This window comes from Moschus berezovskii, chromosome 1 (genome assembly GCF_049115385.1).
Source record: "Moschus berezovskii isolate FMDL1 chromosome 1, NW_MosBer_1.0, whole genome shotgun sequence".
NCBI classification, from domain to species: Eukaryota; Metazoa; Chordata; class Mammalia; order Artiodactyla; family Moschidae; genus Moschus; species Moschus berezovskii.
This window is the reverse complement of record NC_142460.1, coordinates 23,849,359-23,872,922: the sequence shown is the minus strand read 5'-3', so window position 1 is coordinate 23,872,922 and position 23,564 is coordinate 23,849,359. Positions and strand designations below refer to the sequence as shown.

General features: G+C 39.1%; 1 protein-coding gene across 1 annotated transcript; it reads right to left on the bottom strand.

Annotated features, from left to right (window-relative positions):
- Positions 1–21,890: 21,890 nt before the first annotated feature.
- KRTAP26-1 (keratin associated protein 26-1) lies at positions 21,891–22,445 on the bottom strand. The gene has a single exon (XM_055417671.2). The coding sequence runs from the start codon at positions 22,443–22,445 to the stop codon at positions 21,891–21,893; it is 555 nt and encodes a 184-aa protein (XP_055273646.2).
- Between the last annotated feature and the right edge of the window lie 1,119 nt (positions 22,446–23,564).

Here is a 23,564-nt window from a genome sequence, read left to right as displayed (position 1 = left end):
TCTATTTTTCTCCTTTACTTTAGATCTTATTTTACTACTTTTTGAAAATCTGATAATTTTTGATTGGGTGCTAGACATTGTGATTTAACTTCCTATGAGTTGCATATTTTGTATTATTATAAATACTCTTGGACTTTGTTCTGGACCACAGTTAAGTTATGTAGAAGCAGTTTGATCTTTTTGAATCTTGCTTTTAAACACATGGAATGGGACTAAACCAGTGTTTAAGACTACTGTTGCCCCAGCTCCAAGGGAAAATCCCTTCAAATTCTTCACCAGTTTCCCACTCTGTTTAGTATAACCACAAACTCTTCATAGTATTCTGTGAGCTCTCAATATTTCTCCTTCACGTCTTTCAGGTGGAAATTTGGCAATTTCATTATACAAGAAGCTATTGGAATTTTTCTTTTGTCAAATAAGCTACTATTCAATAACTTTCATTTGGGCAACATTTAGGTACCGTTCTAAAATACTTTATCTTATTTCTCTCATTTAGTTTTTGTAACAGGTTTCTGAGGCAGGAAAGTTTGATTTCCTCACCAAAAGATAAATTTAAAAATCTATTCAATATAGTTACATCCAAGAATTACTAAGAAATGGAGCCCAGTGTATAAGCCAGCTCTTGTGATATCTACCCCAGCATGAAAATGTCTGATTAGTTCTGTTTTTTTCTTTGATTATGGTCAAAGACAAAAATATATATACTGTACTATTTTTGAATGTTAAACAGCACCATTGTAGCCTGAAAAATCAATGGTGACAATACATTAATGCCTTCCTAAGTGAGCCACCGCATACTGCTCTATCCACCCTCTACTAGTAAGAACAGGACAATTGATTATAGCTTATCTTATATTTTATTTCTCCAGAAATGAATCAAATCCAGCAGTCTTCACAGTGAAAATCCTTCTTCTTAAGCTTTCAGCATGCTACCAGACAGTATCCAAGCAAAGAAAAACTTAATATTTGTGTCAATTCAGTGATTCCATTTGTGATGAATAGACAGTAAATGTAAATGCACCATTGGTAGATATATTTCAATGTCTTCATGAGTTTTGAAAGCTATTACTTTAAAAAGCACATGATTTTCTGCTTTTTAGCTGATTATAAAAAAGGATCAACACTTTACCAAAAGTCTAAATGAGACACTTGTGACATTACTCTGTACCAATTTATATAACTAATTAACCAATACTAGTGAATAAACCACTGAAAACAGTTTAACCATCTTACACAAGATATTTAGAGAAGGGAATGGCAACCCACTCCAGTAGTCTTGCTTGGGAATTCCCATGGGCAGAGGAGCCTGGTGGGCTACATTCCCTGGTGTCACAAAGAGTCAGACACAACTTAGTGACTAAAAAACAACAACCACACGATATATTTACTCCTTTGTCAAATTGTATTCCTTTTATTTAGTCAAATTATATTTCTACTTAAACTCCTAGAGTGTATACTTTTCAGTAATAAGTGCAATTAATATTTTTAAAAAATAATTTAGAAAATCAGCATATTTTTCTCAGTGAAGAAGAGCTGATGGAATTCCAACCCACACTAATTTATTATAAGGGACTTAAAAATACTTTTTACTGAACAATCACTGACAGCTTTTCCACACCTAAACCAACCCACATGTACTTCTCCAGGTCAGAATACTGGCATGGATAGCCTTTCCCTTCTCCAGGACATCTTCCCAACCCAGGGATTGAACCCAGGTCTCTTGCATTGCAAGCAGATTCTTTACCAACTGAACTATCAGGGAAGCCCTCACATGTACTTATCAGGTCTTATGTTTTTAGCTATTGGGGTTATTTGAAAATTCAACAACAAGATTACACAAGTTTAATTACTGGCCTTCTTTAAGACCCCTGCTTAGGTAGAATAAACTCCAAGTCCTCACTGAGAATCTGGGAATTACCACTGCATAAGGATTAATCCCATCTAGTCTTGTACCCACAAGAGCCTCACAACCAGAGCCTGAGAGTGGCTCTAATCAGAGTAGTCCAGAAATGACAACATCAAAAAGCAAAAAATCTTAGGCTAACCAACATCCAGAAAAATCCGAACAAAAGTTGCAACATGGGACACAGCACAATTGTGAAAGCTAATAAAGGCTTGCTGAATGAATGAAGAGGTAAAAAATATCACTCAGGTTGCCTTCGCCATTCCTTATCAAGTGGACCGATCTCTCTCATTAATAAAAAATATCATAGATTGACTATAATAAAATAATGAATGTTAACAAAAGTCATATTTATAGCACCCGAACAAGCACTTTTATTAGGGCTAAAGCAAGTCTTTGCTCATATGCTGAAAGGCATATGAACAAACTGACTTAACGATTGTGCTATCCAAAAGCATCTTGAAACAACTAGTACAAAAAAATCTATTATCTATATATCTATCTCTATTTATTTTTCCTATGTATCTATCTTTGGAAGGTTTCTCAAAGAACTGTTACATGGAGAGACATTTTAGCAAGAAATAAAAATCCTAATATAGATTAGGATAGCATATTAAAAAGCAGAGACGTTACTTTGCCAACAAAGGTCCATCTAGTCAAGGCTATGCTTTTTTCAGTAGTCATGTATGGATATGAGAGTTGGACTATAAAGAAATCTGGGCACCGATGAATTGATGCTTTTCAACTATGGTGCTGGAGAATATTCTTAAGAGTTCCTTGGACTGCAAGGAGATCCAACCAGTCAATCCTAAAGGGAATCAGTCCTGAATATTCATTGAAAGGACTGATGCTAAAGCTGAAACTCCAATACTTTGGCCACGTGAAGCGAAGAACTGATTCATTTGAAAAGACCCTGATGCTGGGAAAAATTGAAGACAGGAGGAGGAGAGGATGACAGAGGATGAGAAGGTTGGATGGCATCACTGACTCAATGGACGTGAGTTTGGGTAGACTCCGGGAGTTGGTGATGGATGGGGAAGCCTGTCGTGCTGCAGAGTCAGACATGACTGAGCGACTGAACTGAACTGGACTGAACTGCTTTCCAACAGTTCCATACACATACTCATTTCTTATTTTGCTCAGATTTTTCTCCTGACAGTATGTTTTTCTTTTGAACGTTTTTATTTTGCATTGGGGTCAAGTTGGTTAGCAATGCTGTGATGGTCTCAGGTGAACAGTGAAGGGACTCAGCCATCCTTGTATGTGTCTCCTTTTCCCCTCAAACCCTGTCCTGTCCAGAATGCCACATGACATGGACCAGAGGCAGCACTTTATTAATAATTGTTCAGATGCCCATGAAAACACCCTTCAACCTTCTCACAAAATTTTACCTGTATTTTTCAAACACTCCTGTCCCAGATATTACCCTAATTCTGATGACTTCCAGAAAAGTGGGAGAGTCATAAATCACTGACATGGAATTCCCTCTCCAGGATATGGTGCAAGAGGGGAGGGAGAACGAAATAAAAGTTCTTATCCTTATGTTGTGGGTGTAAACACCAAAAAATGGGCTAGTGGATCCCAAAGCAAGAATGCCTTCTTATCCTTGAAGTTTTCACAAGTCTGGTTGTCAGCAAAAGAGAAAAATATATGTTATATGATGGAATTTTATAAATTAAACTCTCCAAAATAAACTGTAACACTTATTCTAAAATGATATACAGATTATGCTGTTGCCATTTAATCACTAAGTCATGTAAGACTCTTTATAACCCTATGGACTGTAGCCCCCAGGCTCCTCTGTCCATGGGATTTCCCAGGCAAGAATACTGTAGTGGGTTGCCATTTCCTTCTCCAGGGGATCTTCCTGACCCAGGGATCAAACCAGACTCTCCTATGTCTCCTGCATTGGCTGGTGTATTCTTTACTGCTAAGCCACCAGGGAAGTCCATGTAGATTATATCCACATGTAAATTCCCCTATTAAAAAGTTTACCATGTAAAATTCAAATTTATTGGATTATTCACTGCCTGATGTAAGGTGGCTTCAAATCCTAAAAGATATTGCTAATATTTTCATAGATCTCCATGACAGCAGGTGAATTCAAAAAGATTTGGCTGGAGGACGCTCATCTTTCTACTTTATCCCTGCTAGTGTATTATTTCATAAAAACATTCAACCTACTCACATCTCAATACATTTTAAAAGCTTTTGCTACATGTTTCCAAATTCACACTTCTAATACAATGAGTGAATATCTGATTCACCAAATCCTCGGTACCATTGGAACTGCTACCATTATTAACTTTTGCCAATTTCATATGATATAATGTTTGATTATTAACCTAATATACACGACTGAGCGACTGAACATTTTAAATGACTGGTAAGGTTTTCTATTTTGGTATATTTTAATTAATGGATGGCATCACTGACTCAATGGACATGAATTTGAGCAAACTCCAGGAGATAGTGAAGGACAGGGTAGCCTGGTGTGCTGTTGTCCATGGGGTCACAAAGAGTTGGAAGCAACTTAGCAACTGAACAACAGCAACATCAAGTTTTATTTCACCAGCATAGTTTCAGATTCTAGACGTGGGCACTAATTTTTCCCCCTTTCAAGTCTTCCCTATCTTTGTCATTTTTCTTTCCCATCCTCTCCCCACATCACTAGCAAGGAAATAGAAGTGCCTGTGGGCTGCACTGCTTTATCCTGATAATAAATAGAGTAATAGAGAATGGGTTTTTCTACAAGAAACAGGATGTCAAGTATGCTTTAAAATATAGCAGCCTTTTCACCCTGCTGTCGAGAAAGTTATTTAATCAATTTATAAATTTGTATTACAGGTGTATCTTGCAGGCCATGATCACCACCAAAGAGGAAGCTCTTGTTGAAATGACAATACTAGATATTTATCAGCTAGTAAGAATTCCGCAAAGAAAATGGAAAATACTCTTCTATTTTAATGGAGAATGAGGGCTCATCAGTTCAGCTGCTCTTTGCACAAACAAGAATAGGCAATGTGTTATGTGTGGGCCACATATTATTTCCTTGTGTGGTCTGTCTTTTCTACTGTGTAGTTATATCTGACTGTGGTCTATTTATTTTGGTAACAAGAGACAGTTTGTACCCATATATGGAATTAAAAAGAATGGAAAGGTGTAGAGGCTTCAAAATATTTTACATGTCCTCTCAATTTGCCTTTGAAACCATTGACCTTAAGTGCCCAGAAAAAAACAAATTGTTCCTCTGAAAGTTCTATGCTGACTGCCTTATTAAGTAAACTCAATTTCTTTGGATCATAGAAAAAAATGTTTTAACACTTTCAATAAAGTTCTGGTTTAAATTCAGAAGGAAACCTAGTTTATGATCGATTCTGCTCATTTAAATAAGTTCTATAGTGCAATCCTTATAATTCTTCCATTCATTCTAAATAATTGCCAAAAGATGCAAATGTTCCAAAAATAAAATATATTATTTTGAGCTTATTCCCCTCCCCGCCAGAGAATAGTAATGCATCTGGACTTTAGATAAGAAAATAAGGCAATTGTAGAGGAAATACAAATAAAACATCTGTGATCTAGTGCTAGCTATGAGTTAGGAAACTTTACAAATTCATGTCTAAAATCAGCTGATTAGAGTCAAACAAACATTTAAAAAATGATAACCAAGACTTGTGCATATGAACATATGAGTTCATATCATGCCATGATTTAATTTTCTATTGCTCTAAATTTCTTGGGGGCCTATTTCCTAGGATCATCTGAATGACAGTTTCTGTTAAAAAAATGTGCTACATTTTTCTAAATAATTTGGCTTATATGTTGTGATAGAGCTGATCAGCATAGCTGTAATTAAGAAAACAAAACATCATTTGTTCAATATTGCACAAGGAGTTGGTTATGGACAGGGAGGCCTAGCGTGCTTTGATTCATGGGGTCGCAAAGAGTCGGACACGACTGAGCGACTGAACTGAACTGAACTGAACTGAAAGTTTTAAAAACTTGACAGTATTGTAAGTTCTGCAATAAGGCATTAAATAATAATATGGCGTTTACTATTAAGTTCTCATTTACATGAATTTCATGGGATTTTAAGAAATTTTCTTGAAATGAAGCAAGACTCTATAGTCCTTGCCACAGCCCCCCGCAACACACACATGTTCACTGCCTGACTTTTGTTTGTGGAAAACTTTAGTCAAAGAATAAGTTTAATCAGAGAAGTGAGAAATACAGAAGCAAAGGAAAATAATCAAAGGAGACTAATTAATAATAATGTAGTCACTAAGCATAGTTGGTGATGGATAGAGAGGCCAGGCATGCTGCAGTCCACGGGGTCGCAAAGAGTCAGACACGAATGAGCAACTGAACTGACTAACTAAGCATAGTCAAGGACCTTTAGTTCTTACTCATGGTCTATAGATAATATTCTAAGCCATATCCTGTGAGCTGTCTTATAGATACTAAAACAATAGGTGTGGTACATGATGACCAGATTGTACCCAGGACTTGTGCTTTGCTTGCTGTGCTAAGTCACTTCAGTCTGTGACCCCATGGACTGTAGCCCTCCAGGCTCCTCTGTCCAAGGGATTTCCCAGGCAAGAATACTGGACTGGGTTGCCATGCCCTTCTCCAGGGCATCTTCCGGCGCAGGGATGGAACCGGTGTCTCCATTGCAGACAGATTCTTTGCCTCTGAGCCACCTGGGAAACCCAGGACATGAGCTGCCATAATTCTGAGAATTGGCCACAAAGAAAATGGGAACAAGTAGACCCTGGAACTGAAGATTAACTGTACCTAAAGCAACCAAGATGATGCTGGTCACACCACTGATAACCAATTGGAAGATGACTGTTAGAGATGACTGTGCTATTTCTGCATGTAGCCCCACTCCCACACTCTGTCTATAAATACTCTCACCCCCTGCTTGTCGGGGATAGGGGGACAGTTGGCCTTTGTACAGATGTCCTTACCCTCCCCGTCAGGCTGCTGGCATTTGAAATAAAGCAAGCTTTCGTTTCCACCAGTCTGGCCTGTCTACTGGCTTTTGAGCAGCAGGCAGTCAGTTCACACCCATACCCTTTTGGTAACATTCTGAGTAGGATTACATTTTTGAGGATCACAGAGTTTAATGATCCAATGACTAGATTTATTGTTGTTGTTGTTTTTGTTGTTGTTTAGTCCTTAAGTTGTGTCTGACTCTTGCAACCCCATCAACTATAGCCTGTCAGGCTCCTCTGTCCATGGGATTTCTCAGGCAAGAATACAGGAGATGGTTGCCATTCCTCCTCCGACTCAAGGGTCAAACCTGGGTCTCCTAGTTGGCAGCTGAATTCTTCACCACTGAGCCACCTGGGAAGCCCAATGATTAGATTAAATTACTATATAAAGTTTATTTGGATTAGTTCTCTAATGCTGAAAAATCCCACCTGATTCACTAATCTATATACCATGATGGGAAAGTGAAAGTCACTCAGATGTGTCTGACTCCGTGCAACCCCGTGGACTACACAGTCCCTGGAATTCTCTGGGCCAGACTACTACTGGAGTGGGTAATCTTTCCCTTCTCCAGGGGATCTTCCCAACCCAGGGACTGAATCCATGTCTCCTGCATTGCAGGCAGATTCTTTACCAGCTGAGCCATCAGGGAAGCCTAAGAATACTGGAGTGGGTAGCCTGTGCCTTCTTCAGCGGATCTTCCCAACCCAGGAATTGAACCGGGCTCACCTGCATTTCAGGCAGATTCTTTTACCAACTGAGCCATATACCATACCACATGTCCAATTTGCAGCATTGCTTTTTCACTGGAATCAAATGAGGAACCTTTATCAAAGTGACGTGTTTTACACGGTGCTGCCTATACAGAAGTGCTGTTCCTTGTCAGCCCCTGTTGGAGTATGACCTTGGAAGAGTGCCTGTAAATTCATCCTACAGCCTCTCACTAGCAGCTTTTTTTTTCCCACATGTGACACATTATATGCATTCCTCGTGGGCGGTAAACTGCCGTCTCACGACATCCTGGTGGTTCAGATGTCACATAAAGGGCACTCCATTTGGTCACTATTTTCCACAATACGAAAATATTACTGTATGCATAGGACATGGAAGCTTTCCCTAATTCACAGGATTATTCCTAATGAATTGCATTTTAAAAGGGCATTGCTAGATACCTCAGAGGACAAATAACCTCACGTATTTTGTAAGTAGATGTTTAGTTTTCATTTTTAGATATTTCCAAGCACAAGCTACTAATAGATAAGTGGGCGATAAAGCAATCTGCTTTCCTTTCAATGTACAACCCAAACATTGAGAATATATGTGAGTGCAAGTTCAGTACCTCAGTCGAGTCCAAATCTTTGCAGCCCCATGGACTATAGCCCGCCAGGCTCCTCTGTCCATGGAATTCTCCAGGCAAGAATACTGAAGTGGGTTGCCATTTCCTTCTCCAGGGGATTTTCCTGGCCCAGGAATCAACACTGGCAGTTGGATTCATCTGGGAAGCTTGAGAATCTATTTTGCTGTGGTTCAGTTGCTAAGTCATGTCTGACTCTTTGGTATCCCATGGACTGCAGCATGCCAGCTTCCCTGTCCCCCTCACTATCTCCCAGAGTTCACCCAAGTTCGAGTCCATTGAATTGGTGATGCCATCCAACCATTTCAACCTCTGCAGCCCTCTTCTCCTTTGGTCATCAATCTTTCCCAACATCAGGGTCTTTTCCAATGAGCTGGCTCTTTTCATCAGGTGGCCAAAGTGTTGGAGTTTCAGCTGCATCATGAGTATCCAGGGTTGATTTCCTAATCTACATATGCAACCAAAAATAGAAAAAAGATCATGGTGAACATATTAACAATAATGACATAAGAAATGACCAAAGAGTGTATCAAAATATGCTGAGCAATTTTCTATACAAAAATGTAATGCATACAGTAAAAAAAAAAAAAAAACAGAACTATCCAAGTAATTTGAGAGAATAAAAGTCCTTGGGCCTTGAAAAATATAAAGCAACTATTTAAGCACTGTCATGATAAATATATCATAAAAGTTACAAATTTAAGAACATTTTCTTTTAAATATTTGTTTTGAAGTTTACAATTAGGATTACTTTGACATCTCAAAAGATATTTTTGTAATTTTTTAACCTTCAAAAGATGAGCAAAATGTTTGTCAAGATTGGTTAAGTAGCTTTCTAGTGAATACCAATAACCACAATAGTGACATCTGAAAGATAATTAATATTGTGAAGGAAAAAATCACTACGTTTCCTTACTTGGCTATGAATAGCACTTCCTTGTCTTGTACTATGATCTCAGATTTGCTATGCTTCTTATTTTTATTGGTTTGAGAGTTGTTTGTATGTGTATGTGAAGTTGCTTCAGTTATGTCTGACTCTTTATAACCCTATGGACTTAACTTCCCAGGTTCCTCTGTCCATGGCAAGAATATTGGAGTGGGTTGCCATATGCCCACATGATATATTCTTCTGTCACATAATAGCTCCAAAGGAGTAATCTGAAAATTCAAGATCTTCTGTTCTATGTTTATCCAGCTGGTGAAATAAATGCATGAATGGCACAGCTGCTGACATTTCATAAACAACTTCTTACCAGACTTCCTGCTTCTCTTCCTCATAAGTGTGTACCTTACAAAATCTTAAGTCAAACCTAGAGCTACACCAATGAAACATTAGATTAATGACTGACTAACATATACTAAAATTTATGGCTACAAGCTATTTTTAAAGATCATCTTCAGGGATATGAAAGCAATCTAAATGTCCATCAATGGATGAATGGATAAACATGTGGTACATATATATATATATATATATATATATTATATATATAATGGAATATTACTCAGTCATAAGAAAGAATGAAATAATGCCATTTGCAGCAACATGGATGGATCTGGAGATTGCCGCACTGACTGAAGTCAAACAGAGGACAGATAGGTAATATCACTTGTATGTGGAATCTAAACAAATGGTACAAATAAACTTATTACAAAATAGAAATAGGGTCACAGATGAAGAAAAGAAACTTATAGTTACAGGTAGAGGGGATAGAAATTGGGATTGACATATACACACTACTGTATATGAAATAGATAGTGAATAAGGACCTATTGTATAACACAGGGAATACTACTCAATCTGTTTAGTGATTTATATAAGAAAATAATCTAAAAAAAAAGACTATATGTATATGTGTGACAAATTCACTTTTCTGTACAGCAGAAGCTAACACATTTTAAATCAGCTCTACTCCAGTAAAATTAATTTTAAAAACGGTCTTGTGAGAGAATCATTCTTTCTTATGTAATATGAGCCACTTTGAATCTTACTGTCTCGACAAGATGCTATGACTCATGATAAGTGTAGGGGAAATACTCATCTCGCATTGGACACCCATCTGGCTGTATTTACTCTGTTCTTGGAAAACGACCAATGCTTGCTAAATACATTTTAAATGTACCTGAGATAGTCAATGACCCTGTTGTTGGCAAGAGTGTCTGATACATTAAATATATTGGTCAATTCTGACACTGCTCTCAGCTCACTCAACCCTCCATTCACACCAGTCTCTTATTCTGAAAACTCTCCAGGTTTGTGCCTTTGATCTTGTTCTCTCTTCCTAAACCTGCTTCAGTTTATCACAGGATGCTCTCCCTTTAATCCTTCTAGTTACAATTCACAGGTCATTCTTTAAATGAGAAAATTCCTCTGACCTTGTTGAAAGTAGCTATCATCTCCTCCTGTACGCTTTCACTCCCTTTATATTATCTTACACACTCTAATAGTGTTGCATTTTTATCAGGGTTTACTCTTTATTTTCTATTATTCCCCTAGATAATGTGTACCTCCATAAAGGAAGGGATAATATCTGTCTTGTTTATCCCCACGTCTCCATCACTCTTCACAGAAATTGACACATAATGGAGATGCTGCCTCCATTGCTAAGCCTTATCCAACTCTTGTGACCTCATGGACTGTAGCCCACCAGGCTCCTCTGTCCATGTGATTTCCCAGGCAGGAATACAGGAGTGAATTGCCTGCCCTTCTCCAGGGGATCTTCCCAAGCCAGGGACTGAACTGCATCTTCTGTATTGCAGGCAGATTCTTTGCTGCTTAGCAACCAGGAAAGGCCCCTTGACACATAATAGAGAATCCTAATTATTTACTGAATGATTATGCACACTAAAATAACTAAAAATTATGCAGATATATTAATCAAATGATACACTGAAATATTTATTGGGTTGTAAATCTGAAACAGGTTTTTTTTTTAATTTAAATTGATTTTTTCAAGAATTTCAAGGAATCTACAAAATAAAAACAAATCAAGAGACTGGTTTAATAATTTAAATGATGAAGCGGTAGAATTTTAAGTAGTCATGCTACTGTAAACATTTCTTTTAGATTAATTAAGACTAAGGAAAATTAAAGAGCTTTTTTCTCCAATATTCATCCTTTCTTTATGAGCAGCTGAGCTTCTAACATATACAATTTCCTTTTCCCTAAAAAAAACTTTTAACATTTCTTGTGGAGGTGGTCTCTTGGCAATGGATTCCCCAGACTTTGTCTGAGAAAATCTTTATTCTTCTCCACTCACAAGTGAAGGATAATTTTACTGTATAGAGGATTCTTGGTTTGTGGGATTGTTTTGTTTTGTTTTGCTTTCGTTCAACATTTTAAATATTCCAGTCCACTCGCTTCTTGTCTGTATGATTTCTGATAGCCTTGTATTTCTTTTCCTATTTCCTACATAGATAATGTTCTTTCTCATCTGTTTTTTTCCCCCTCAAGATTTCACACTGTCTTTGTTTTCCTGAAGTTTGAATGTGACATGAGTAGGTATAATGCTTGTTTTATTTTGGTTTAGTTTTTAATCCTGTTTGGTGTTCTCCAAACTTTCTAAATCAGTGATTTGATGCTGTCATTAAATTCAAAAGTTCTTAGTCATTATTGCTTCAATTATTTCTTCTACTCCTTTTTTTTTCTTCTTTAAGTACTCCAATTACAAATATGTTGTTGTTCAGTCGCTAAGTCTTGTCCGACTCTTTGCAACCACACGGACTGCAGCACACCAGGTCTCCCTGTCCCTAACCATCTCCTGGAGTTCGCCTGAATCAGTGATGCAATTCACCCATCTTATCCTTTGCTGCCCTCTTCTCCTTTTGCTTTCAGTCTTTCCCAGCATCAGGGTCTTTTCCAATGATCTGGTTCTTCATATTAGGTGGCCAAGGTATTGGAGGTTCAGCTTCAGCCTCAGTCCTTCCAATGAATGTTCAGCGTTGATTTCCCTTGTGTTCTGACATTGTCCCTCAGTTCTTCGATGCTCTGTTCTGTGTTCTACTTTTTTCCATTTTTTTTTCCCTCTTTGCATTTCAGTTTGGGAAGTTTCTATTGACCTATATTCACACTCATTGATTCTTTCTTGGCCATATCTTGTCTACTAATGAGATAATCAAAAGCATTCTTCATTTCTGCTATAATAGTTTTGATTTCTAGTATTTTTATTCTTTCTTCAAATTTCTATCTCTGTGTTAACATTAGCCATTTTTTGTATGTTGTCTACTTTTTCTGAATCTAATTATCAGAGGTATTTTTAATTTCCTATCTGATGATTCTAATATCTACATCATGTCTGAATCTGACTTTGATGCTTATTTGTTCTCTAGAGACCATTTTTTAAACATCATTTTCCAATGTACCTCATAACTTTGTTGAAAGTCAGATGTGTATAGGATGATAAGAACTGAGATAAACAGACCCTCAGGGTGAGATTTGCAAAGACATTTGCTGTACTGTAGTTCTGGGGTCAGGAGACCCAGGAGGCACAGCTTTGATCCTGGGTTGGGAAGATCCCATGAAGAAGGGCATGGCAACTGACTCCCAGTATTCTTGCCTGGAGAATTCCATTTGACAGAGGTGCCTGGTAGGCAACAGTCCATAAGGTTGCAGAGTCAGACATGCCTGCACGTATTGTAGTTACAGGTACCAAACCCTTCAGGTTTCTCTAGTATCTTTTCTTTCCCCCTCTTTTTGGCTTTGGGCTGTCTTATGACCTCCTCCTTAGAGAGAAGATGCACCATGCACCCCTTCCAACTGTGATCCTGTTATTAAGCTGGAGCTCTGTGGGGATGGTGGTGAAGTGTAGGAGAGAAGAAACTTTCTATAGCCTTATAATTAAATGCCAACCTTTTAGTGGACCAGTGACCCTAAGCTTTTCATTCATAAGTGTTTCTAGTTTCTGAGTCTCTTCTCCACCACTTAGCTTAAATAGAAGATCTAGTGGATGGGTTAGAGAGAGAGAAGTATTCTTTCTTTGGGTTGGGTAAGGCTCTAGTGAAGTTTCCGCCCCCCTCCCACCACCCCTTGGAGAATGGGGATTTATAATGGAAGAGGTGGCTTTATGTATGTTTCACTAGGATTCAGCCTCCCCTTCTCCTGGTGAGGAAAACTTCTTAGTTCTTCATCAGGAGAACCTGGTGGGGTTCCTGGAGGTAAAAGTGATGAAGTGTGAGGCATTCTTAAATCTGAGGTTTACAGGAGGTTCTCATCCTCACGCTACTTCACACTTAACCCCTAGGAAGTCCTCAGAATTCTTGAGTTCCTATAAGAGTATGGTTTCAGGCAACAGGATGTAGGTATGATTCTCTAGACTCACTAGATTCTCTTCCTTCAAATTTTGAGGGGGCAGTTTGCCTGCAAATTCAGCTGTCTGATGGTTTCAGGAAAATGCACTGATTTTCAAGTTGTCCAACATTTTCTTATTTTAGACCGAAGTGGTGATTTCTAAGCTCTTTACCTGTTGAAGCTGAAAATGAAAGTCCATACTTTCCTTCAGAGTCACTCCCAGTGGCTTCACCTTCTCCAGTTTCTAGAAAATGTTACTAAGAAAAATTATATCTCTGTGGAGAAGAAATAAATACTCTTTATATCAAGGAGTGATTTTTCTGAATTAGGCTTTTCCAAAATCTCAGCTCAAAATATCTGAACAATCTGTTAGACTAACCCTGAATATTTTTGCTTTATGCTTGCTGCTTAAGGGCCTAACCTGGTTGTTTTTCAAGTTTAAATGTTTCATTGTCTCCAGTCTATCTTAGGCAAGATAGGGAAGAAGATGATTCTGAACTCCAGGGATAATGCTTCATGACTGGTTACAGTGGAGACCCAACATGTTTTCTTGATTAGAGTTCACTAAAGAAGGGCAATATGTATTATCTGAGTTCATGGTTTGACAGAAGGCAGGCAGAGTTCTGATAGCCAGTTTCAACAAAACTATATCCACAGGGTTAATTACAATCAGCACATTATTGCTTATATATTAATAATTTTTTTAAAAAAATTAAAGACCTCATTTATCCTCTATTTATTTAAGTCACAGGAAATATACCTATGAAGCTGCTGCTGCTAAGTCGCCACAGTCGTGTGTGCACACACGACACAGTCCAACTCTGTGCGACCCCATAGATGGCAGCCCACCAGGCTCCACCATCCCTGGGATTTTCCAGGTAAGAACACTGGAGTGGGTTGCCATTTCCTTCTCCAATGCATGAAAGTGAAAAGTGAAAGTGAAGTCGCTCAGTCCTGTCCAATTCTTTGCGACCCAGTGGACTGCAGCTGATGAGGCTCCTCCATCCATGGGATTTTCCAGGCAAGAGTACTGGAGTGGGGTGCCACCGCCTTCTTAAATAACAACTAATAGGTGGCTCAATGGTAAAGAATCTGCATGCCAATAAAGGAGATGTGGGTTTCATCCCTGGGTCCAGTCCCTGTGTTGGGAAGAGCCCCTGGAGGAGGAAATGGCAATCCATTCCAGTATTCTTGCCTGGAAAATCCCATGGACAGAGGAGCCTGGAAGGACTACACTCCATGGGTCAGAAAAGAGTTGGACACAACTTCAGTTCAATTCGGTCACTCAGTCCTGTCCCACTCTTTGTGACCCATGGCCTGCATCACACCAGGACTCCTTGTCCATCACCAACTCCCAGGGTTTACTCAAACTCATGTCCATTGAGTTGGTGATACCATCCAATCATCTCATTGTCTGTTGCCCCCTTCTTCTCCTGTCCCCAATCCCTCCCAGCATCAGGGTCTTTTCCAATGAGTCAGATCTTTCCATCAGGTGGCCAAAGGATTGTTGTTTCAGCTTCAACATCAGTCCATCCAGTGAACACTCAGGACTGATCTCCTTTAGGATGGACTGGTTGGATCTCCTGGCAGTCCAAGGGACTCTCTAGAGTCTTCTCCAACACCACAGTTCAAAAACATCAATTCTTCAGCGCTCAACTTTCTTTGTAGTCCAACTCTCACATCCATACATGACTCCTGGAAAAACTATAGCTTTGGCTAGGTGGATCTTTGTTGGCAAAGTAATGTCTCTGCTTTTTAACATGCTATCTAGGTTGATCATAAATTTCCTGCCAAGGAGTAAACGTCTTTTAGTTTCATGGCTGCAGTCACCATCTGCAGTGATTTTGTACCCCCCAAAAATAAAGTCTGCCAATGTTTCCACTGTTTCCCCATCTATTTGCTATGAAATGATGGGACTGGATGCCATGATCTTTGTTTTCTGAATGTTGAGCTTTAAGCCAACATTTTCACTCTCCTTTTTTACTTTCATCAAGAGGTTCTTTAGTTCTTCTTCACTTTCTGCTATAAGGGTGGTATCATCTGCATATCTGAGGTTATTGGTACTTCTCCAGGCAATCTTGATTCCAGCCTGTGCTTCCTCCAGCCCAGCATTTCTCATGATGTACTCTGCATATAAATTAAATAAGCAGGGTGACAATATACAGCCTTGACGTACTCTTTTCCCTATTTGGAACCAGTCTGTTGTTCCATGTACAGTTCTAATTATTGCCTCTTGACCTGCATACAGATTTCTCAAGAGGCAGGTCAGGTGGTCTGGGATTCCCATCTCTTTCAGAATTTTCCAGTTTATTGTGATCCACACAGTCAAAGGCTTTGGCATAGTCAGTAAATCAGGAAAAGATGTTTTTCTGGAACTCTCTTGCTTTTTCCATGATCCAGCAGATGTTGGCAATTTGATCTCTGGTGCCTCTGCCTTTTCTAAAACCAGCTTGAACATCTGGAAGTTCACGGTTCATGTATTGCTGAAGCCTGGCTTGGAGAATTTTGAGCATTACTTTGCTAGTGTGTGAGATGAGTGCAATTGTGTGGTAGTTTGAGCATTCTTTAGCATTGCCTTTCTTTGGGATTGGAATGAAAACTGACCTTTTCCAGTCCTGTGGCCACTGCTGAGTTTTCCAAATTTTCTGGCATATTGAGTACAGCCCTTTCACAGCATCATCTTTTAGGATTCAAAATAGCTCAGCTGGAATTCCATCACTTCCACTAGTTTTGTTCATAGTGACTAGAGATCCCTTCAGGAAAATTACAGATACCAAGGAAATATTTTATGCAAAGATGGGCTCAATAAAGGACAGAAATGGTACAGACTTAACAGAAGCAGAAGATATTAAGAAGAGGTGGCAAGAATACACAGAAGAACGGTACAAAAAAATCTTCACAACCCAGATAATCACAATGGTGTGATCACTCACTTAGAGCCAGACATCCTGGAATGTGAAGTCAAATGGGCCTTAGGAAGCATTAGATATTCAGACACAACTTAGTGACTAAATAATAACAGCAACAATATATTGATATGGAATTAATTGGCTAAAGTAAACACATTTTTGAAATATAATCATAATGTAATTCACTAGAGAAACATAAACTTTAAGACTACTTGGAAACAAATCTCAGATTAGTCATTTTTAATCTGTACGATCTTGGCTAAATTAGGAACAATTATTACTACATTACCAGATATTAAGGTAATTAAATTAAATAAATAAGTAAAAGAACCACAGCTGGCAACTGAAAATTATCATATGTGTGCTAATGTACAGCTATCAGCAGGTCCTGTCTAGTCATGGGATATTGGGTATTAAATTTCCCTTAATTTCCAGCTCTTAGAATTGTGAACTATGAGGAGACGAGAAATGAATATTTTTCTTTAGCCACACAGAATAAAACTCCAAATGGAAAAATATGTATCATGTAGAATTTCTCTTTAGAACTTTCCAAAATTGAATACTTCTTTCCCTGGATTTCACTACTATCTGATCCAAAACATAATTTACTTAAATCAACAAAATTTTATGGAGATATTAACCATATATGGGGCTTCCCTCATAGCTCAGTTGGTAAAGAATCTGCCTACAATTCAGGAGACTGGGTTCAATCCCTGGGTGGGGAAGATCCCCTGGAGAAGGAAATGGCAACCCACTCCAGTATTCTTGCCTGGAGAATCCCATGGACAGAGGAGCCTGGCGGGCTACTGTCCATGGGGTCGTAAGAGTGAGACACAACTTAGTGACTAAACCACTAGCCGTATATTAACCAAATGAAGCTTCAAAGAGCTTCTGGAGAAGAGTTCAGAAATACAAAGAAAACAATGAAAAATTAAGCATGACATTGATGGAATAATAGACAAGTGGTAAATAGCACAGAACAAAGAGTCTAGATATTGACACACCCATCTATAGATGCTTGATTTATGTCCCAAGGGCACTGAACTGTAGTAGGAAATGAAGCAAGTTTTGGGGAGATGGGGCTGGATCAAATGGAATTTGACCCTCAGGACATGCACACAAACACACACACCCACATGTCATTTTACACTGATAGCATACTTAAATGTTGAAGGGAAAACATTTTTCTAAAGTTACCATATAGTTGCTGTTGTTGTTTAGTCACTAAGTTGAGTTCAACTCTTTGCAACCCCATGGACAGTAATCTGTCAGGTTCCTCTGTCCATGGGTTTTCTCAGGCAAGAGTACTGAAGTAGGCTGCCATTTTCTTCTTCAGGGGATCTTCCCAACCCAGGGATCAAACACACATGTCCTCCTTGGTAGGCATATACTTGACTACTGAACCATGGACAGAGAAGCCTGGCAGACTATAGTCCTTGGGGTCACAGAGTTGAACAGGACTGAGCAACTGAGTATTGAGCATGTGCACACCTTTTTGAAGCACCCCATCCCCACACACACATGCACACACAAAGCACAACTATCCACAAACAAAAGATTGATAAATGAACTAAATTTAAATAAGGAAATTGTTTCAGGCTAAAGACACAATTAAGTGAAAAGGTAAGCAGTGATATGGGAGAATATATTTAAAAGCAAACAAACAAAAATATGTATATTCAACAAAGACTCAATAGGTATACTACATAATGAACTATTCTCATACTAAAAGCAGAAATATAAAATAAAACCATGAGCCAAGGACCTAACTGTCTACTTTGCACCCGCACACACACACACTGGCATACAAAGGATATCCAAATGGCCAAGAGACTTTAAAAAATTTTCCCAACCTGATAAGTCATCAGGGAAATTCAAACTAAAACCAACATTTGTTATAACTACATACTTACTAGAATGGCTAAACTTAAAAGAACTAACAATTATAAATATTGATGAGGATGTAAAGCAACTGGAATCCTTATGCTTTTGAGAGAAGAAATCAATATTAGTATAACCACAGGGCACAACTTTGTCGTGGTATAAAATAAAGCTGAACAGGTACATTTCATATAATTTGTCAACTTTACTCCTAAATATATTACCCAATAGAAATATCTCCATTTGTATATCAAAAGATATGTGCAAGAATAAAAGAGTATCTCATACATTATTTCTAACAGATCCAAACTGGAAACAACTCTTCTGATCAGCAACGGCAGAATGCATAAATACATTTTGATGTTTTAACACCTTGAATTTTATACACAGAGGAAAATAAACAGACTGCTGGCATGTTTAACAGCATGGAAGCATCACATCACACAAGCACAATATTTAATAAAAGAAGCCTGAGACAAATGGGTAGATATTATATAATTTCATTTTTAATGTCAAAAACAGGCAAAACTAATATATGGGTTAGAAATAAGAACAAAGGCTACATCTGTAGAGTAATAATCTGTGTATAAACTCATTTGTATGTCACCTTTTGATAACAGAAGTTCATGTGTCGTATGTACAGTGAGGACAAACTTACTAAAATGTTGGAGTTTAGAGCAAAGATTTGCCACAAGCCAAGAAAGGAGACATAGCGGCTCATGCCCTGAAAAACCTTGAGCTCACCCCCACCCAAGGGTTTTGGTTAAGCTTTTTTAAAAGCTAGGTGAGGGAAGGGGGTTCCAATGTCTGTGGTCAGCCTGTGCACAACTCTCTGATTAACTGATGGTGAAATAGCTGGGTGATGTCATGGGGTCAACATGATCAGTCCTTAGGAGGCTTGGGGCATGTGGTCCTCAAGTAGTTAACCTCTTCCACTTGTTGGAGAGGGGAGGTATTTTACATCTGCAAAACAACTCAGGAAATGTGCATCAAATCCTATTATCTAGGTACTTCAGAGAGGAGGTAAGGCAGAGGATCTGGGCAAGACTGGTTCTGGGAAGACCCCTAGGGTCCTGCTCCATTGCAAGCTCAACTAAAATTCCATTAAAATTGTTCTAAAAATTACTCCAACAAGATCAGCAATAGAAATATGTCTGAGATAAAAGGTGGGCCAAGTAAAGGTGTGATTTATTCATTAGGGTGGAGAGGGCCTGGGTACATCTTCAAAGCATAAAGGGCCCAGATGTCACAGACTCAAAATATCTAGAAGAGTCAGGCAAGTAAGTCCATATAAGAACTAGAATGGATTTGGAAACAGCAGTATGAACACACTGATAAGAGGAACCACCATTCAGCTTCCACAGCAGAAAGTCCATAGGATAGATGAGTCCTGATAACCAGAGGCATACACTTTCTCTATAGGGATCAGCCACCAGTTAGTACCTAGAGGTCAGTGTCTTCTTGCTTGTCATTGATGAAACTTCTAGCTATTACAGTTCTCCAAAAAGGTGAATATTCATGCCTTTACACTTTAGTTTTTAGCCAACTTATCTATTTATAGTTTCACTGATCTATTAAATTTATATTACTAATTGCTGATAAAGCAGAACTTTGATTGCTTATTTATTTATGACTATGTTCTGTGGCATGTGGATCTTAGTCCTGTTGACTTAAAAAAATGCACATGAGAGCTGCGAGTTAAGTTTTATTAGGGGCAAAATGAGGACTACACCCCAGAAGACAGTACCTCCAATAGCTCTGAGAAACTGCTCCAAAGAGGCAGGGGCAAAGGTCAGTATATATGTAATTTTGGTGAAGGGGGAATACATACAATGGAGTACATATTTTTCAGAAGGTTTCTACTAGTCTCATGAAGATTTCTGTTAGTCATGAGGAACAGTCATCACCGTGAAGGGTTTTAGTGCTCTTCTAGATATGGGGAGGTGTAAAAATTGGGCTCTAAAATCAGCTCCTGAAAATATCAAGCTATCTGAAGTCCTATCCTGCCAGTTTCCTCTGCCACCCCTCCAAGAACAGAGTGCCTCACTCCTGGTCTCCACCCTGGACTCCTTCCACTGGAGTACTGAAGGTCAGCAGCTGCAACAGTGCATGAGCTAATCCTTGTAGTGGTAGATGGCAAGTGGCATCACCTACTCAATGGACACGAGTTTGAGCAAACTCCAGGAGATACTGAAGGACAGGGAAGCCTGGCATGCTACAGTTCATGGGGTTGCAAAGAGTCGGACACAACTTAGTGACTGAACAACAGTATGGCAAGTGCCAATTTGTAGTTCACAGTTGTGGTTTGTGGTTTGTAGTGCCAGCTGTGATTTGATCACTAATCAGGGATTAAACTAGTGCCCTCTGCACTGGAAGCATAGTCCTAACCACTGTACCTCTAAGGAAGTCCCTTATTTTATTTTTCGAAATATATATCCCTACATATTTTATGTTGAATGAAGAAAAAACCTGTACCTTTAATATGGGTATGTCCCATAGTATATGACTTCTGCTAAGTACCGAGATAGTCCAAATTTGTCTTATTCACCTCTGATTCACTTGTGCCGGACACAGATGACTTGGGATTTAGTAGGTATGTAATAAAAATTAAGCTGAATAAAGCAATAGTTTAATAAAGTTGGGCTGTGTTTTTAAAAATGTGCTTGAGTCTTCAAAGCTGATAGATTAGAAGTTCATCCTGGTCTTATTGATAACATATGTAAAAAAGGTTGATGCTTAAAACAACAGCAACAACAACAAAAACCCAGCATGTTGGGGAGCTATGTGTATGTCAGAACCATCTGACCTTAAAATTTGCAGTGTTGAGAAGAAAAGAAAGTGAAGCCAAAGAAGTGGGAAAGAGAGAGACAATGAAGAAAAAATAAGAAGAAGCAACAAAAAAATGTAATGATAAGGAGTTTGTATTTTCATTTTATAGGAATCAGTCATAAGAAGCCATCAAAGGCTTAAGCAAGAGTGAAATACCTTCAGTTTTCAATTAGAAAGCATGTTCTGGTCAAGGCATGTTCACTGGAAGAGAAAGATAGGGAGATCATCCCTAATTTTGCCTCTTCAAAATAACTTTCACCAAAGGTTTTTGGGTCTCTTAAGGATGTAGGATCAGAGATATCAGTGATCTAGAAAGCAGTTTGAGGAATAAACCATCAAGCTAGTCCACTACTGTGAGGTGAAATCACATGGTTGAGTGTACCAAGTCCTAGCCACTTCTCTTGCAGGCAGTTGAGCTTAGTCACACAGGTGATAAAATAAAGACAAACTGAAGAACCAGATTCTTAGTTCTGACTTAAACGCATTTATTATAATCCAAACCGAATAAATTCTTCCCACACCCAATCAACGTTGAAGAGCACTGCAAACCATAATTTCATGCTAAGGAAAGATGAAAAAAAGATGAAAATGGGAAAGGAACAGCTTTCATTGGATCAGGCACAGGAAAAATCAAGAAAAAGCAGTCACTACTAGGAAAGGAGCAGAAGCACGTGGAATTTGAATTTTCCTCTTGGATCTTCACCATGATTATTGGCCGAAATAAAGAAGCTACAGGCCTCCGCAGGTAGAGCAAGATGGACGATAAGGACTGAACACATATGGCAGAGTTTGGCATCCACTGAAGACAGGGCGCAGAGGTCTGAGGCCACTGGACACAATGCTGATGGGTTGAGGACCACAGGCCAAAGAACCCGAGGGGCAATATCCACAAGGGAGAAGGCTCGAGGGTCGCGAGCTGCTGGACACATAGGTCAGCGGCCTATAAGACACGGAGAGGCAGGATCCAGAGAGGTGAGAAGCAGCAGGAAGAAAACTGGTTCCTTGGCCAGGTCTTGGCACATAGCAACCAGAGGAAGGGTAGCTGGAAGTTTCACAGCTGCTGAGCTCACAGTTGGCTGGCTGGCAGCTGGTAGGTTCACTGCAGGTCTCCTGGCCATTACTCAGGATCCAGGTTCGGTCCTGACAGCTGCTGGGCAAGCAGAAAGCATCTCCGATGCTCACACTCGGAGTGTAGAGGCCGACCGATGAGGTGACTGGGATGTGACAGGGACTCCTGAGAGACCCCAAGGTGTAGTTTCCGGAGCAGTAGTTGTGGCAAGACATGGTGAGATTTCAGGAGCAGGTTGTCGTCTGTTCCAAAGAAGTGAGTGTCTCAGGTTTCTCCTTCAGCTTGCTGTCTTATATACCCCAAGAGAAGGTGGTGATTCTGTGCAGACTCTTCCACGTTGTGTGAAGCCACATCACAACTCTTCATTAGAGTCCAGGAAGTGATGCTTCTAACTCCCATAAAACTGGATGTGCCTTGCAAGTCTTTCCATTGATTAAGGATATCTATAAAGCAGCGTGACAAGATTTTAATAGTATCTGTGCTCCTTAAATTACCCAACCAAGACAGATATTTTGAAGGTACATTTCCTTATTCCAATTATAACCGCCACTCCATAAATGAACAAAGTTAGTGGAGCTGATGGAATTCCAGTTGAGCTATTTCAAATCCTGAAAGATGATGCTGTGAAAGGGCTGCACTCAATATGCCAGCAAATTTGGGAAACTCAAACGTGGCTACAGGACTGGAAAAGGTCAGTTTTCATTCCAATCCCAAAGAAAGGGAATGCCAAAGAATGCTCAAACTACCGCACAATTGCACTCATCTCACATGCTAGTAAAGTCATGCTTAAAATTCTCCAAGACAGGTTTCAGCAATACATGAACCATGAACTTCTTGATGTTCAAGCTGGTTTTAGAAAAGGCAGAGGAACAAGAGATCAAGTTGCCAACATCTGCTGGATCATCGAAAAAGCAAGAGTTCCAGAAAAGCATCTATTTCTGCTTTATTGATTATGCCAAAGCCTTTGACTGTGTGGATCACAATAAACTGTGGAAAATTCTGAAAGAGATGGGAATACCAGACCACCTGACCTGACTCTTGAGAAACTTGTATGCAGGTCAGGAAACAAGAGTTAGAACTGGACATGGAACAACAGATTGGTTCCAAATAGGGAAAAGAGTACGTCAAGGCTGTATATTATCACCCTACTTATATAACTTATATGCAGAGTACATCATGAGAAACGCTGGGCTGGAGGAAGCACAAGTTGGAATCAATATTGCCTGGAGAAATATCAATAACCTCAGATATGCAGATGACACCACCCTTATGGCAGAAAGTGAAGAACTGAAGAACCTCTTGATGAAAGTGAAAGAGGAGAGTGAAAAGGTTGG